We start from the raw sequence: 17,494 nt of genomic DNA on the forward strand, positions 1-17,494 counted from the left end.
GTCAGAGAACAGGATGGCAGGATGGCTCAGGCTGCCATTTGTAATGGCAATCAATCATCAAGCGCTCTCCTCTGGTTCCAACCCCAGGTGCAGGATTTTTTCATCTGCGTGCAGTAGTGCGTCCTGACGTCACCACACGCCATTGCGATATTTTGTTCGGCAGGCGCATGCCGGAGTCAGCTGTGCGCCCGCCAAAATGTAAATGACCTATTAAGGCCATTAAGAAATTAATTGAAGCACTTGTGAACACTGCCCGTCCAACCTTAAGGTTGCCGGGCAAGCGAAAAGCTCAAGCTGCCTTCGTGTTTTTCAGGAAACCTCATCCACAAGCAAAATGAGGTTTCTTGAAGCTTTTATTAAATAAATAAATATTCATAAATATAAAACCATGTCCCAACTCACGAGGGTACATGTTTAAATAAATTTTTTAATCATTTATTTAAATATTTTAATATCCATTTAATCTCCCTAAGGCAGCTCCAAGCCTCAGGGAGATTGCTGCACTCTTATGCGCGCACGCACGAAGGAGCACTGGCCCCAACTCTCCCTCCTACCCCCCCCCCCCCCCCCCCGCCTGCTCAGGTAGTGCTGAGCGCTACCGGTTGCGTATTACGTCAGTTGGGCCTTAATTGGCGATTGGCTCCGCACCCGTTCCCGTCGAGCCCACCCGCCATATGAAAAATCCTGCCCCAGGTATTGCAGCATTATACCAAACACTTACAGGGAAATAAGCTGGAGCAAGAGCAACTTAAAAGATGTCCTCTCCACCAAATGCATAGACACAGAAATCATTCACAAGGCAGTCAAAAGCAACTCAACATGATGAGCTGGTACCTTAAGAGAGGTGCATGGTGGTGGAGTGCACCAAAACCCCAGCAGAATAAATAAAAACAATTTAAAACAATCGATAAAAATAAAAAAACTCCTTGTGCATGAGAAATCCGATTTAAAGTAAAAGTTAAAGGCAGACTAATCCTTTCACAGAATCTTAAAGCAACAAATATTGTGTCCTGTACTTGGGTGGACACAATTCCAAGACAGTGTAGGCTACTAAGCAGAAGGACCTGGGTGTTATAGTGCAGTATTCTTTGAAGATCCATAATAACCAGTGCTGTGAGGCTATGATAATAGAAAAATGAAAGCAAAAAGTATATAGCCAAATTAATTAAACATAAAACACAAATCTGTGTATAAGAACAAGAACATTGAACAGAAATACTTCTCTCTTCTATGGGGTATGGGTGTAGCTGGCTAGGCCAGCATTTATTGCCTATCCCCAATTGCCCTTGAGAAGGTGGTGGTGAGCTGCCTTTTTGAACCGTTGCAGTCCCAGTGATGTAGGTACACCCACAGTACTGTAACTTGCCACTTATCAGTTCAAGCCAGAATGTTTTCCAGGACTTGAACCATGTGGAACAGACTGCTTCAGTATCTGAGCATTTGCGAATGGTGCTGAACATTGTGCAATTATCAGCGAACATCCCCACTTCTGACCTTATGGACGGAAACTCATTGATGAAGCAGTTGAAGATGGTACAGTATCTAGTTTGGTAGAGGATATAGAGGCTCTGCAAGTAGTTCTGAAGAGGGCCATAAGATTGGTATACAGCTTAAGGCCTCTTTTTACCAAGCCAAGCTAAGAGAACTAGGGCTTCCAACTTTGAAAAAGCATTGGCTTCAATTTAACTGGAGGATTTGGAAACAATGAAAGGATCAGACTCATTCCCAAGTGATTGTGTCATGGAAATCCACAAGTTACAAAACCACAGAAGTCAGTTAGATCTTAGGGACTATTTTTCTATGAATGCACTGCTGCATTCGCACTAAGCGTGGTTGCGCTGAAAGAATTGAATAAAGATGTGGACAAGCTCCTGAGATTGGGTTGCCGGCCATCCAGGATTGGCCTGAACTCTCCAGGAATTAAAGAGTAAACATTAATCTGCAAGAACACTGCTATGAGCAAGCCAGAAGGAAAATCATGGAGGCATTAAATAAATGTCTTTTTCCATCCCACTTTCCTTGAGCACTTTTGCTACGAGTCAGGTGTCAGAGGGCTAAGATCTCACACTATATTTTTATAAAAATATACATATCACCCTGGATAATCTATAAAAAATTTTTTTTGAAAACTGGACAAAGGTTTTAAAATAACTGAAGCCAGAACCGGCTATGATTCACAAAGAATATTGGTCTTCAGAAAAAGCAGCAATCTCGTTATCTCTAAAGAGGTACTAATGCCTCTTGTAACTACCAAGTTCAAATCCCAAGGAGCTGCACAAAAACCACTTACATCTCTAAGGCTAGGCTCTGGTCCATGGAGGCAATCCTCCTACGAAGACAAAGGGCCCTGAAACCACTGTTGAACTTATTAATGGTTGAAACATTAACCATTTCAAGAATCTAGACCAGGAATATACATCCTTTGTCCAAACCAAGGGAAAGATGTCACATGACCCACCCCTCCCCCAAATTGTCTTGTGGAGCTTAACAAAGGTGGTCTGCCATCTTCCTTCAACCAAAATAGCAGCAGAACCAGAGCTCTGTCCAGGTTTAGATTGCCTGGCCCTCATCTACACTGTTTCTACGAGAACTTCCGAACTTCTGTACCAGCACCTACAAGACTAATTCAACCCTACGGGCTCATCTCATTGTGGAAGTCATTTCTACTAGTAAAGTGAATTATCCAACATCAGTCTTCAGCCAGCCAACTCTGAAAGAATAAATCACTGGATTTTGATTCTGGACTCCGGACTCACGTAAGACAATAATTCTTATTTTGTCTGTGGTCTTTGCCCTGTACCTCTTTCTTTTATTGTATGGATGTACTGGGGGCTTACATAGCTACACTCCGTCTCCGCGATTTGAGTGTATGTAAAATAAACTAACCCTCTGCTTTTACCCTACATCAAGTTTGCTGTGGGGTTATTAATAGAAGATTGGATCACTCCAAAACTGAGGGGTAGGGGAAAATACACCACCACTAATAAAGGGGGAAAATCAAAAATCAAAAAAAACTTTTATGGATGAGTGGTAAGAGGAGAAATCTGGGCTGTTTAAATTAAACCTCTCCTGTCCATAACACAAAATATTGACAGTGTATAAACAGGAAGTTTGAAAGGCAGTTAAGATTCATCCAATCAGGTAATAAAGAGCCTGTTCACTTGTCAATTGGCCAGGGAAGGAAATGGGAGATGTTGCACAAAAAGTGCTGGGAGCGTAGGGATGGCATTGTTGGAAGGTGGGGGGTCATGTAACCTCCGAGGATATGTCCAGAGTTAGCAACTTAATCCTGAAAGCGGTTTGTGTATAAACAATAGGCGTGTCATTGGGGAACACAGTCACCATGGTCGCCAGGAGCATTTTGACTCTCGATGGATCAGGGAGGACTACCCCCTAAATTGTCCTCAAGCATTCTGTCTGAGATTTTTGACTTTTTTATTCATTTAGCGGGATTTGAGCGTTGCTAGCTAGGCCAGCATTTATTGCCCATCCCTAATTGCCCTTGAGAAGGTGGTGGTGAGCTGCCTTTTTGAACCGTTGCACTTCTGGTGGTGTAGGTACACCCACAGTACTGTTAGGAAGGGAGTTTCAGAATTTTGACCTCGTGACAGTGAAGGAACAGCGATATAGTTCCAAGTCAGGATGGTGAGTGACTTAGAGGGGAACTTCCAGGTGGTGGTGTTCCCATCTATCTGCTGCTGATGTCTTTCTAGATGGTAGTGGTCGTGGGTTTGGAAGGTGTTGTCTAATGAGCCTTGGTGAGTTTCTGCAGTGCATCTTGTAGATGGTACACACTGCTGCCACTGTGCATCGGTGTTGGAGGGAGTGAATGTTGAAGGTGGTGGACTGCATGCCAATCAAGCAGACTGCTTTGTCCTGGATGGTGTCAAGCTTCTTGCATGTTGTCGGAGCTGCACCCATCCAGGCAAGCTGAGAATATTCCATCACACTCCTGACTTGTGCCTTTTAGATGGAGGACAGGTTCTGGGGAGTCAGGGGCCAAGTTACTCACTGCAGGATTCCTAGCCTCTGACCTGCTCTTGTAGCCACAGTATTCATATGGCTATTCCAGTTCAGTTTCTGGTCAATGGTAACACCGAGGATGTTGATAGTGGGAGATCCAGTGATGGTAATGCCATTGAATGTCAAGGGACGATGGTCAGATTCTCTCCTGTTGGAGATGGTCATTGCCTGACACTTGTGTGGCATGAATGTTTCTTGCCACTTGTCAGTCCAAGCCCAGATATTGTCCAGGTCTTGCTGCATTTGGACATGGACTGCTTCAGTATCTGAAGAGTCGCGAATGGTGCTGAACGTTGTGCAATCATCAGCGAACATCCCCACTTCTAACATTGTGATGGATGGAAGATCTTGTCTGCAAGAGAGATGGGAGTGTGTTGGGAAAAAGGTGTATGGATGTTCTGGCTCAATGGATCACCTGGTCTTTTCCCTGGAAGGCACTATTCCATTCCCCAGAATAACATGCACTTGTCCTCTAATTCCACATCCTTACCAGGCGGTGGCGTCCCTTTCTTTGGCTGCTTGGGGGCAGTATACTGGAAAGACTCGTTCCCCTGACCTGTGGAAGCCTGATCCATGCCAAAGAGAGAGGCCAGTTTGGACCTACAGAGGGAAAGGACAAAAGTTTACAAATCATCTAGCTACAACTTTTGAGCAGTGTTTAAAAAAAGGAGACATAACTAAAGTCTACATTCAAGCCCCAGTTGATTACTTTGCAACATTTCTTCTGGTCTTGTGAGAAACATAATATATTTTGTTGAAACAAGTCTGGAAAACAAAATAAAACAAAATTCAAAATAGAAATGAGAATAATTCTGGGAAATAGCACTGCTTGGGAACTGGGGAAACGCAGAAAACACCCAGCATACACCAAATGTTCCACATTTGTGAAAAACTGTTTATCTGAATCTCCAATTAGTAAAGCCCTCCAGTTTGCAATAACACTGGATTAATGAGGAACTGCAGCCTGTATATAGGTGGAGGGAAAGGCTTCTAAAACAGAAAAAAATAAATTTGATCATCCATCTCTTATGTCCAAACAATGCAAGCAGCCATTCCTAATGCAGGTCCATGTACAACAAATTTCATAGAACTTGCAGCACATAAACAGGCTAGTTAGCCCAAATGGTCTATGCCATTGTTTATGTTCCACATGAACTTCCTCTCACTCCAATTACCTCTCCCCACACTGCCCTCTGTATCCTTCTACTGCCTTATCTCTCAAGCTTAACCACAGTTTACTAAAACAAAGACAGAATTACCTGGAAAAACTCAGCAGGTCTGGCAGCATCAGCGGAGAAGAAAAGAGTTGACGTTTCGAGTCCTCATGACCCTTCAGCAGAACTGAGTGAAGTTAGGAGAGGGGTGAAATATAAGCAGCTTATATTTCACCCCTCTCCTAACTTCACTCAGTTCTGCTGAAGGGTCATGAGGACTCGAAACGTCAACTATTTTCTTCTTCGCCGATGCTGCCAGACCTGCTGAGTTTTTCAAGGTAATTCTGTTTTTGTTTTGGATTTCCAGCATCCGCAGTAGTTTTTTGTTTTTATCACAGTTTACTAACCTTTGTATGCTGTATAATCAGGCAGTCACAGAGTGCAGCAGGAGACAATTGAAACAAGGAAAGGTGGCTCAGGAATTCGTCGAGCACAGAAAGGCTGGGAGAAATTCTACTGTGAAACTAACAGTCTCACGAAGTTCAAGTGGAACATAAACAATGGCATAGACCATTTGGACTAACAGGCAATAGTTTCTCAGCCTAATCCTTGCTCCCATAAGTGCTTCAGCAAGTCGATGTTAAATCTATGCTTCAGCTTCTGCTTATATGGTACACAGTAGGCCATGTTATAGACTTAGAAACTCTTTCGAGTTATCAACAGTCACAGATTGCAACTCTTTCGAGTACAATCACAGTTCTTGGTTTCCGGGAGTGGGACATGAACCCACAACCCTCTGATTCAAAGGCGAGGGTGCTATGAACTGAGCCACAGCTGACAGCTCATGGTACACAGTAGTGAGCACCTAGAAACAGAAAGTCTTAATTGACAAGCAAACGAGTCACAAAATGTTCACAGGGGTCTTGCAGTCCCATGTGATTCATCGGGGGCTAATGTTGCCACACTGCTTAATGTGTGGGAAGTAAAGCCAAATTTTTCCAGGGGTGGAGCTTTCTTCAAGACAGTCAGTTTATCTCATCTTCATAAGTGACAGGCTGAAAAAATTAAATTCTGGTAGAGCAAGGAATAAGGAAGAGATAAAACATGAAGTTGGGGTGGGGGCAAGTGGGTGGTGTCAGAGGCAGAAGATCTAAAATTTGGTGGTGGTGGGGGGCGGGGGTGGCCTGCAGAAACAATCCAATGCCTCAGCCAGCTGATCAGGTAAAGACAGACACTGTGTTGAAGACCAGAAACTCCCACATTTTACTGCCGGGTTGTTGATTAAACAGCACCATTGAAGGCCCTAACAACTGGATTCACCATTGTTGGGCGGGCAGAAATCAGAGTTATCACGTACAATTCCTGTATGATACTGACCCTTGGATTTCACTCCACATGTACTCAGTGCCCCAGCGTCCCAGCATGTCGGACATAGTCTGATGATCACAAGGAGTATCAGCACAGATTCACAGAGCAGCAAGTCAATGTCTCACGTTCTCACAGAATGCAACAGCCCAAGTGAAACAAACCAGTTAGAGTTGGAGGAGTCTGACGCGAAGCTCAAACAAGTAGCAAGGATTCCCTCATGACTGCCTGTGCACTGACTAATTTAAAGCATAGGATAGTTCTTAATAGAATTAGAGAATGTTCCACACTGGGACAAGCACTCCAAGCTCAATGACTAAACTGCTTTCATTCACTCCAGTACAAGGTTTTTTTTGCAACTGGGAACACCCACATGAGGCACAACTGCATTCAGAATTGCATGAATTACTGGATTTACAAAATTTCTTTACCTAAATTTTAGCTCAGTACATTTAGCAACTTTTTGACCAAAATGGTTTGTTTTTTTCCCCCAAGACAGCTTACTCCTATATGAACATTTAGTATTGTTCAATGATTATCACAACATATCAGTGATCCAAGACCATTTAAACACAGGCATGGCACAAACTCTGGCATATTGTTGACATGCTGTTCTGGTGGAAGTCATTTTCATACAGCAAATAAGGAACATAAACTAGAGAGCAATTCACTTCGCCCACAGTCTCACACATCACAGCAACCTAAAACAGATCGGAGGCTGGGTAATCAGCAGCAAATTACTCACCTTCCAACTCCCCAATAGGCTTTCCACCATCTAAAATGGCACACTTTGGGAGCAGGATGGAATAGTCAACACTTGCCAAGTTGGGAGCAGCTCCAAAACTGTTCAAGAAGCTCATCATTCAGGACAATTAGCATGCCAACCGCCAGCTAAAATCATCCACATTTGTGGCTGTAATGTGCACTTATCTACAGGTCCCACTGCAGCAAGTCACCAAAGCTTCATCGACAAAAGCTTCCAAATCTGTTTTCTCTATCACCTAGAAAGGTATGGGCAGTAGATACATGGGAGCACCATCATTTCCAAGTGCCCAAGTCAAAAAGACATGGACATATATCACAGCTGTTTCATTGTCACCAGGTCAAAATCCTGTTAACCGCCCCGACAGCATTATGGGAGCACTTCCACTGCATAAGCTCAAGGCAGCCCACCATCACCCTCTCAAGGACTACTAGAGATGGGCAATAAATACTGGCCTTGCCAGCTACAACCACACCACAGAATTAATTAATAAAAACCTGTTTGAGTACAAATAAAAGGCTGGATATATGTAGCCCAGTTAGCCCAACAAACAATGCTGGATAGGTAAGAATTTCCAGAACAGCGTCAAATGTGAGAGAAAACCTGTTCAACACATTCCCAGTGTGATAAGTACTGGAATTTTCCCATTTTGACAATGAAGCCTCCTTTCACCACCCACTGCTGCCCCACCCCCTGCCCAAATCACATTGCTTGGAGCTTCTGAACTTCAGATGCACACCAAGTTGTGTGGTCTCAGTCAAACAAGATTCTAGACATGATGACAACCTCCAGCACACAGAATACACATACAAAATTTAGCAAAACTTCAACTCCCATCCCCATAACGCATGCTAAACCTTTTTCATTTTAGTGAGCAGTTTCTCTCTCTGAAGCTGCCATGACGTAAAAGATCCAACTTACTCAAACATCATTTGAAAAACTTGGACTTTACCCTAGATCAGTCCACAAACCCCAAAGAAGGCCAAACAGTCACCAAAATAACTATTATGGAGGATCAGCATATAATTACTGTACGGTGCTCCTTTAAGGGCCTACCACTTTGTTAGTTTATTTTATTAGTTTATTTAAAAAGGATAATTACTGTACAGCCAACAAGGGCATAAGAGCGAGAGGAACTTTTCCCTTAACACTATCGGTTCCTTTTATGGCCATAAGAGGGCACAGTGCTAACAAGATTTTTTGACTAACCTCTCCATTGGAGTCTGCTAATCTTAAGTGCAGCCAATCAGAAAGAAATTTTTAATTCAAAATATTAAAGAAAAGGGCAGCAAATCAGAATTCTTCAATGGCTTGGAATTTAGCAACAATCGCTTGGTAGTACAGAACTTGAATATTGCTGAAAAGAGAGACATGTTGCTGAAGCTTTTCGTCTTTCATTCATCAGAACAAATTCAAGAATGCCAAATTACAAACAATCACAACAATTTATACCACTGGAGAAAAGGGTGCCAAGTGGTTCAACTCTGATTGGCTGAGGCGTTGCCATGGAGAAAGCAAAAGGAAACTCTTTCGAGTTACCAACAGTCACAGATTGCAACTTCTTTCGAGTACAATCACAGTTCTTGGTTTTCCGGGAGTGGGACATGAACCCACAACCCTCTGATTCAAAGGCAAGGGTGCTATGGACTGAGCCACAAACCATAGCTCCCTGAGTTGCCAGGGAATTCCAAAAAGACTTGTCAACATATTACTTTAGTTTGGGGAGAACAGGTTCCTGTATATGAACTTATGTCACTTCTGGCAAGAGTAAATGAGCCATGTTACTAACTTGACTGATTAGTTGGCACAGTCACCATTACTCTACAAGTGCTGCTCAATCGCAGAATCATGTATTCAGCAGCATTACTCTCTTTTCAGCAATAATTAAGCAACAGGTACTGGAACGTTTACAGGATCCAGAAGGGGAAAAACTCCACTGTAACCTGCAAGACCAGTTATTAATTTCCTCACTGTTACCTGAGTACCCTGAGGTTTCACTAACAGTGTTACCTTATCTTGTACTAAATTCCACATACCTATCACCCATGTCTTCACCAACTTCCACTGGTTCCCAGTCTGTCAAATGGATCAATTTAAAATCTTCACCCTCATTTTCATATCCCTCCATAGCCTGGGTACAGGATCTAAATTTGCCGTCTCCACCAGCCCCACACCCCAGCACACTCCCTCCAATCTTTGGATTCTGATTGTATTCCTGAAGTCTGGAAATTTCTCAACCACTCCTACTGTTCATTTGTCTTAACCACTGTCAAAAACCTCCTCAAATCTCTCTCTTCAACCGTGCCTTTGATCAACTCCCACAACTTCTCTCCCACTTTCTGTGCAGCATGTTCCCATTTCCTGTAAATTACAGTGGGGCACTTGTCACTAAAAAGTTCTTTATCAGCCTCTCATGCAATGTGGAGATACAATTATAGAGTGTAACTCTTTCGAGTTATCAACAGATCGCATGTAACTCTTTCGAGTACATTCACAGTTCTTGGTTTTCCGGGAGTGGGACATGAACCCACAACCTTCTGGTTCAAAGGCGAGGGTGCTATGAACTGAGCCACAGCTGACACCTAGGGACTTAACCTGTACAGCATTGTAATGGCATTCCCAATCACATGAGCATCCAATTATTTTAAGGCTTTTACTTCCGCCTTTTACTTTCTCCCTTCACTCACGATTGAAGTGATTTAGCTTCAAATTGCAATTCACCTTGTGCCTGGACTTAAGACCAGAACACTGCAAAAATAAGTACTGGTCTAGATTTCTGGTTAAATGTCAAAATAATTGTAAAATTCTGTCCAGTAATTATAGCTTGGTGTAAACCACTGGAGAAAAAACGCAGTGAAAACAGGACCATGACTGATGACTGAGGAGACATTTCCTCAACTTAATAGACTGAAAATGTTAATTTTAATTTTCTTGAATTCTGCAGCTCTTCCTTTAGACTTTGATCCAGATAATGTGCTCAAAATGTGACAAAGGCAGAGGGCTGTCTGGAAACCTCTCCTGGGAGAAGGGTGCCTGCCATATCTGGACATTGTTTTTTTCCTTTACTCTTTCATGGGATATGGGCGTTGCTAGCAAGGCCAACATTTGTTGCCAATCCCAAATTGCGCTGCACTTGAACTGAGGGGCCTGCTAGGCCATTTCAGAGGGCAATTAAGAGTCAACCACAATTACCTACTGAAACTGGAGTCACATGTAAGGCAGACCAGGTAAGGATGGCAAATTTCCTTCTCTAAAGGGATCAAAACTATCAATAATAGTTTCATGCTCAGCACGGGCCCCCAATTCCAGATTTTATTATTTTACTTTCCACCAACTGCAATGGTGGGATTTGAACTCAGTTCTCTAGAGCATTAGCCTGGGCCCCTGGTTTACTCGCCCAGTGACATTACCAATACATCAAAGACTCCCACCGGGTATATAAACATTAACAGATTTAGAGCCAGACACTGCACTAAACACCATATCCCAGTAAAAGGCACAGATTTTTGCATTGTTTTTGGTACAACTTAAATACTGTAGACTGGGCGACCCTAGAAAATCAGGCTAATAAAAATTAACAAAGGCATTTTTTAAATCATGCACTGGAATACGTACATTTGTCCAGACAGCAAAACAAAACAGAATTAAAGCTGGATAAATAGCTGGTCTAGGTTCATTATTTACTCCAAACTGATAACACTGCTGAAGGGCATGGTTGGTACTGTGGCTGTATCTTTTTCCACCCACTTTGTTTCCAACTACAGGTACATTATCTCAAGTCTGGCTATCTGAAAACCGGCAATGTCCCAAAACTGGACTTTAAGCTGTCATCACCTGACTTTCCCTCCTCACCGACATCTTTGGTCTAACTGTACAGCTGGAAAATTCCCGGCAGCTGCTCCCACTCCACCACTTCACTGAAGTGCAGCAGGAATCCCACTTACATGCACAAACAGTGCTTCTGCCATGCACCGACAGATCTGGAGCAACTCCAAAGAATTTCTTGGCTTATCTTGCAGCATTGTCTATCTTTCATTCAAAACTGTCTTTGGCAATCCTTACTTGAAAAACATATCCTCAACACTCTACACGCCCGACCCGACTGACCCAAAAGCTGGCAAGATCCAAAATCCAGCTCGGGCTCAGTCCCAAAGTTGCAGGTTCTGAGACACTGTATCTGTGCATGGTTTAATATTAGTTTGTAATTCTTCCACTAACCCTTCCTTAGAAAAGGGTAGAATAACGTCAAATGGGATTGAAAAGGAGATCAACCTATTGCATTGTACAAATTGCTCAGTGTGACTAGGTTTGTTGAGTTTCAGGACCACTAAATATGGTGATAGAAAGAACTTGCATTTACATAGCACCTTTCTTGACCTCATGATGCCCCAAAGCATTTCAAAGCCAATGAGGTACTTATGAAATGGAGTCAATGATATAATGTAGGAAATGCAGCAGCCAATTAGCACAGAGCAAGAACCCACAAACAGCAACATGACAAAGACCTGATAATCTGCTTTAGAGATGTTGGTTGAGGGATAAATATTGGCCAGAACACAGGCCAATTCCCCTGCTCTTCTTCTCAATACTGCCACTGGATTTTTCATATCACCTGAGATTTGCTGGTGTTTCTGTGGGCAGACTTGGTTGCTGGATTTAAAAAGTATTATTCTCTTTTACTGCAGCTGATGGAACAAGGATATGGCTGTTGCTTCAGCCAATTAATTAAATCCTTGGGTGGATCTACGAACATACGGATTCAGTCCCTCGAGCCTGTTCCAAATTCAATAAAATCATGACTGATCTGATTGTGATCTCAACTCCACTTTTCTTCCTACCCCTATACCCTTTGACTCCTTTGTCAATCAAGAATTTATTTAAACCAGACTTAAAAATATTCAATGCCCCTACCTTCACCACTCTCATGGAAAGAGAAGGTCCCACAACCTCAGGGCCCTCAGAAAAAATTTCTCATCTCTGTCTTAAATGGAAGGCCCCTTATTTTTAAACTACGTCCCTAGTTCTAGTCTCTCCTTTCAGCATCACCCAGTTAAGTTCCCTCAGGATCTTACATGTTTCAATAAGATCACCTCTCATTCTTCTAAACTCCAATGGATACACAGGCCCAACCTGTCCAACCTTTCCTCATTAGAGGAATTAGTCGAGTGAACGTTCTCTGAACTGCTTCTAACACAATTATGGCCATTCTTAGATAAGGAGACGAAAATAGTACACAATACTGCAGATGTGGTCTCACCAATACCCTATGTAACTAGCAAAACATCCCTACTTTTATATTCCATTCCCCTTGCAATAATGACAACATTCCACTTGCCGTCCTAATCACTTGCTGTCCTTGCATGCCAACGTGTTATAACAGGACACCCAGATCCCTCTGTCCCTCAGAGTTCTGCACTCTCCACCGCCCCCCCCACCCCATTTAAATAATATGCTACATTTTTATTCTTCCTGCCAAAGTGGCCTAGTTCACATTTTCCCACATTATACCCCATCTGTCAAACTTACTTTCCCACCTATCTTTGCATCATCAGCAAATTTAGCAACCATGCATTTGATCCCGTTATCCAAGTCATTAATTGTAAATAGTTGAGGCCCCAGCACTGATCCCTGTGGCACTCTACTTGTTATCTCATGCCAATCTGAAAATAACTCATTTATGCTTACTCTGTTTCCTGTTAGCTAACCAATCTTCTATCGGTATTTGTGCTGACCATGAAAACGGGAATTGAGAAAAACACTTTCTCAAATACATTTTACCGGAAGGGAGATGTTGCTGTGAAATTTGCAAAAAAAAATTTCCTGGGCAGATTGTGAGGACAGAAAAAAACTCCAGTTACAAAACTTAGGCTTCATTTACTGTTACTCCTGGGAGGTTTCCTGCTACAGTTGGTTCTCCCTTTTAGTGCCATTTCCTCTTGCATTGGTCACATTTTAAGTTGTCTTTAAAATACAAAGCATAAATTGCAAACAATTCTGTTACAGTTCAAGATTTCAAAATCCTTTTTCCTGGGGATTCTGAATCTTGATGAGGCACTATAACTGCTCTACAGTAAAGCAGATAATCCATTTGACAGAGGCACTGAACAAAACAATTTCTTCCTATTGAAGTGCTTTTATTTTTTGTTGCGTCAGTTCACCCCCTTATAATTAGTGGTACCACCCCTGTAGGACAGCAAGCGAGGGGAGGGACAGAGTGGTTGAAGCTGTTCTCCTGAAACCCCACTTGTGCTGGCCTGAATAAAGAGGTCACTACACAGAAACAGGGTTTGATGGCACAGGACTCCAAGCCCAACATTAAATATTTCACAGATTCACGATATTCTGCCCAACACAACTACATAATTTAGTTCTTCAGGTTGAGCGATTTGCTTTAATCCCATTTTCCTGTCTTATCCTATAATGTTTCAAATCCTCCATTTTCAACCACCGTAGGAATTTCCTTGCAATGTTACAGGCTGTGTCTCAATAGCCACTTATGGTAAACTAACTCATGATCTAATAATCCTCTGCACAAGAACAAAATCTAAACTTTCACAACATAATTAGGCAGGTGTAAGCATGTAAACCTCTAGTCTTGCGACAGATTGCATTTCCCTCCAGATTTAAATAATCATGCACTGCATCTGCAGAGAAGGGCATTTGATTGAAAAACGAAGTGTGAAAAACTATCTTCAGTGCCACAACCTCAATTGAGTTATCAATTGTGTGTACATTTGTGTTGTTTAGCCCATTGCAAAAGCAAGTGCAGTGAAGCACTGCAAATATGCAGAGGACATTCAACATGCAACTAAAAGAAACTGAGCACCTCTGTACAAGCTTCATCTGGAATACTGTTTTGGTCCCCTCAAATGGTGGGTGATATAAAGCCCCCTGAAAAAGTAATACTAATTTTAAAACTTTTTTGAATTCACAAAACTCTTAAGGAAATGGGTCTTTTTAATTTAGAAATGCATGTGATTCAAGGAGATGTAACTCAAGTGTTTGAAATTAATAAGCAGAATGACTGCAACAATCAAGATTCCTAGATGCTGCAGGGAGCATGCACGCTTACGTTTACATAGCACTGCTAACGTAAATTAAGTCCCAAAGCTCTTCACAGGAACAAAATGAGACTAAAATCAACACAATCAAAGGGAGATATTAGGATAGGAGATCAAAAGCTTAGTCAAAACTCGAGAGGGAGAGAGAGGGACAGAGAAAAGGGTTTAAGAAAGAATTCTGGTTTATGGCCGAGAATATGAATTACATATTAATTGTATGCAGACTGTCGGCATTAACTAAGGTTTTACTTGAATGCATAAGAGACGCAGATTGAACTTGTAGTGCTCGTGTATTGGGGGTATATGCTTGCAATGTTTAACTCTAAACAAATGTAAAGCTGAGTGAAGGTTGGCTCCAGTGCTGTCTTTCACCAACTGACTTTCTAGAATAAAACAGGCAGCTGGAAGGCACAGGCACTAATATTGGGATGAAAGGAGTGAGGTGCACAAGAGTTCAAGTTGAAGGAATGCAGATTGTGAGGGTGTTGCCGAGCTGGATACAAAGATGGGGAGGAGCAAGGCCATGGAGGGGTTTGACAGAAGGATGGAAATATAAAACAAACAAGATATCGCTAGACCAGGAACCAAGTTAGGTCAGCGAGCACAGGGATGATGGGTGAACAAAACTCAGAGTTAGTATACAGGAATTTTGTATGAGCTAAAGTTTATGGCAGAGATTGGAAGACAGGGGGCCAGCTAAGAGAATTAAAATAGTCAACTTTAGAGATAAAAGCATGAATGAAGGTCTTAGCACTGAATAGGCTGATGCAGGATTAGAGACATGTGATACAACTGAGGTGGAAGTAAGTAATCTCTGATGGGGAGGACATGCAGTGAAGAGCTCAGCTCAGGATCAACTAGAAGGCCAAAGTTGCAAACTGTCTGGTTCAGCCTGCAAGTGGGCATGGAACATGGGCTCTGGCTCAACAAAAGCATTGTGGCAGGGGTTTAAGTGAATGGCTTCAGTCTTCCCAATGTTCAATGGGAGGAAATTGTGGCTCACCCAGGAAAGGATATTGGACAAGCATTTTGACACTGAGACAGTGAAAAGGTCAAGAGTGGTGGTGATGAGGTGATGCTGGGCGTCATAGACATGTGGTCAGATTCCATGTATACATATCATTCAGATGAGGCTACAGGGGAGCCAAGGATCGGTCTCCAGGACAAAGGGGTGTCATTTGTGACTTTGATTAGAGCTGATTCAGTGCGGTGGCAGGGCCAGAAACACAATTAGAGATTCAAACAGTGCTGCAAGAAAGACAAGCAGGTTTGAGAGATACTCAAAGAGAGAGACAGGGTGAATGAAAGTTCGGCCAGAGGTGGATTTTAAGGAGAAGCAAGGTAGATTAGGAAGGGAATTTGAAGCAGGGCCAGGTGATTGAAGGCATGGCTGCCCCAGAGTAGGATGAAACACAAGAGGTCAGAGTCAGAGAAATGGGAAGTATAGGGCCGGGGATTGTAGGGTTTGAAGGGATTACAGATAGGGAGTGGCCAGGTCACATAAAACGCACTCAGCTCCAACAGAAATCGCCACCTCCTCTCTTAGCTGATGAGAAATCTCCAACTTGAGAGCAACACGTCACATATGATCCAGAAGACTCCAAAATTTGATTAATATGTACTGTCAAAAATAGTTTCACGGCCAGATAATGAACTTCCTTTTTTTTAAGGGTGACCCGAATTTTGGTCAGGGTCAAGCTGGGGTGCGATGGATGGAGGACAAACCCCGCCTGTTAACACTCACAGGACTCGGTCCGCAGAGGACAGGCAGCACCTCGGGGTGGGGGGGGTCTACAACCCACCGAGAGTCAGGGCAAGACAGCGAGACTGGCTGGGGCAGAGATGAAGTGACAACTGCCAGGCCGAGGGATGCTGGACGGGAGACCCGCGGCCGGCTGTACACTCAGGCTGCTCCCGACGACCCGCCTAAGAGCCAGGCCCCGCTCCCTCCGGGGAGCCGCCCACTCACTCACCCGCCGCTGGGTGACAGGAAATCCACGTCCTCATCGTCAGCCCCGAACATCGACATGTCGACACTGATCAACCAGGCGGCTGCTCAACGCCACCAATCCCCGGCTGCTGCCGCCAACCGAACCCAACGGCGTCACTTTACCGCCTGCCGCACAAAAAAAAAGAAAAAAAAAATCACCCGCCCGCCACACTTTACGGCACCTGTGTGCCGGATGAATGTGCCCCGCGCGCGTGCGCAGAGCTGACAGAGCCACCTGGTGAGAGGCCGCCAGCATCTGTGAGTGTGGGCGGATCTCAGCGAGGGCCACCAACTATCCGGTATTTGTCCACTATTTTGACTTTTGTCTCGTATTTCCAGGTCCTGGGAGTCTACAAGGTGAATTTGAGTTATTCGACCCGGAGTCACATTGGACTCAAAACGTTAACTCACCACAGACGCTGCCAGGTCTGCTGAGTTTTCCCGTTTCTGTTTTAGATCCCCAACATCTGCAGTATTTTACTTTTATGCCGTAAGTGAAGTTAGTCAGCCAGCACGAGATGATAATGTTGTGATTCCACAAAATAAGTTTTAGTTGATTTGAACTGCAACTCCTACCATCCCATCCCCCAATTCCCCCATCCCCCAATTCCCCATCCCCCAATTCCCCCACCCCCATATTCCCCATCCCCCACCCCCATCCCCCAATTCCCCCACCCCCATCCCCCAATCCCCCCACCCCCATCCCCCAATCCCCCCACCCCAATCCCCCCATCCCTATCCCCCCAATCCCCCCATCCCTATCCCCCCAATCCCCATCCCCCAATCTCCCCCCATCCGCATCCCCAATCCCCTCCATCCCCCTCCCCCAATCCCCTCCATCCCCCTCCCCCAATCCCCTCCCCCAATCCCCTCCATCCCCCTCCCCCAATCCCCTCCATCCCCCTCCCCCAATCCCCTCCATCCCCCTCCCCCAATCCCCTCCATCCCTCTCCCCCAATCCCCTCCATCCCTCTCCCCCAATCCATTCCCAATCCCCTCCCCATCCCCCAATCCCCTCCCCATCCCCCAATCCCCTCCCCATCCCCCAATCCCCATCCCCAACCCCCAATCCCCCTCACTATTATGGTCTGAAGATCCCCTTTCCCACATCCTCTCATGTTGAAACCTCCCCTCATGG

At 44.0% G+C, this 17,494-nt stretch overlaps 1 protein-coding gene across 2 annotated transcripts in view; it reads right to left on the reverse strand.

Moving 5' to 3' along the window:
- fkbp15a (FKBP prolyl isomerase family member 15a) overlaps positions 1 to 16,570 on the reverse strand; it is an 85,337-nt gene extending 68,767 nt beyond the window's left edge. Inside the window, exons 1-2 of one of the 2 annotated variants that reach the window (XM_078550414.1) lie at positions 16,340 to 16,570; positions 4,514 to 4,623 (exon numbers count right to left, since the gene is read on the reverse strand). In XM_078550414.1, coding sequence (XP_078406540.1) covers positions 4,514 to 4,623; positions 16,340 to 16,395 — 166 coding nt within the window. In that variant the 5' untranslated portion in view covers positions 16,396 to 16,570. Of the gene's footprint in view, positions 1 to 4,513; positions 4,624 to 16,110; positions 16,230 to 16,339 lie in introns of those variants that run through there. The other variant, XM_078550415.1, reaches the window with a different exon arrangement.
- Between the last annotated feature and the right edge of the window lie 924 nt (positions 16,571 to 17,494).

Source organism: Cetorhinus maximus, chromosome 10 (genome assembly GCF_964194155.1).
Source record: "Cetorhinus maximus chromosome 10, sCetMax3.hap1.1, whole genome shotgun sequence".
NCBI classification, from domain to species: Eukaryota; Metazoa; Chordata; class Chondrichthyes; order Lamniformes; family Cetorhinidae; genus Cetorhinus; species Cetorhinus maximus.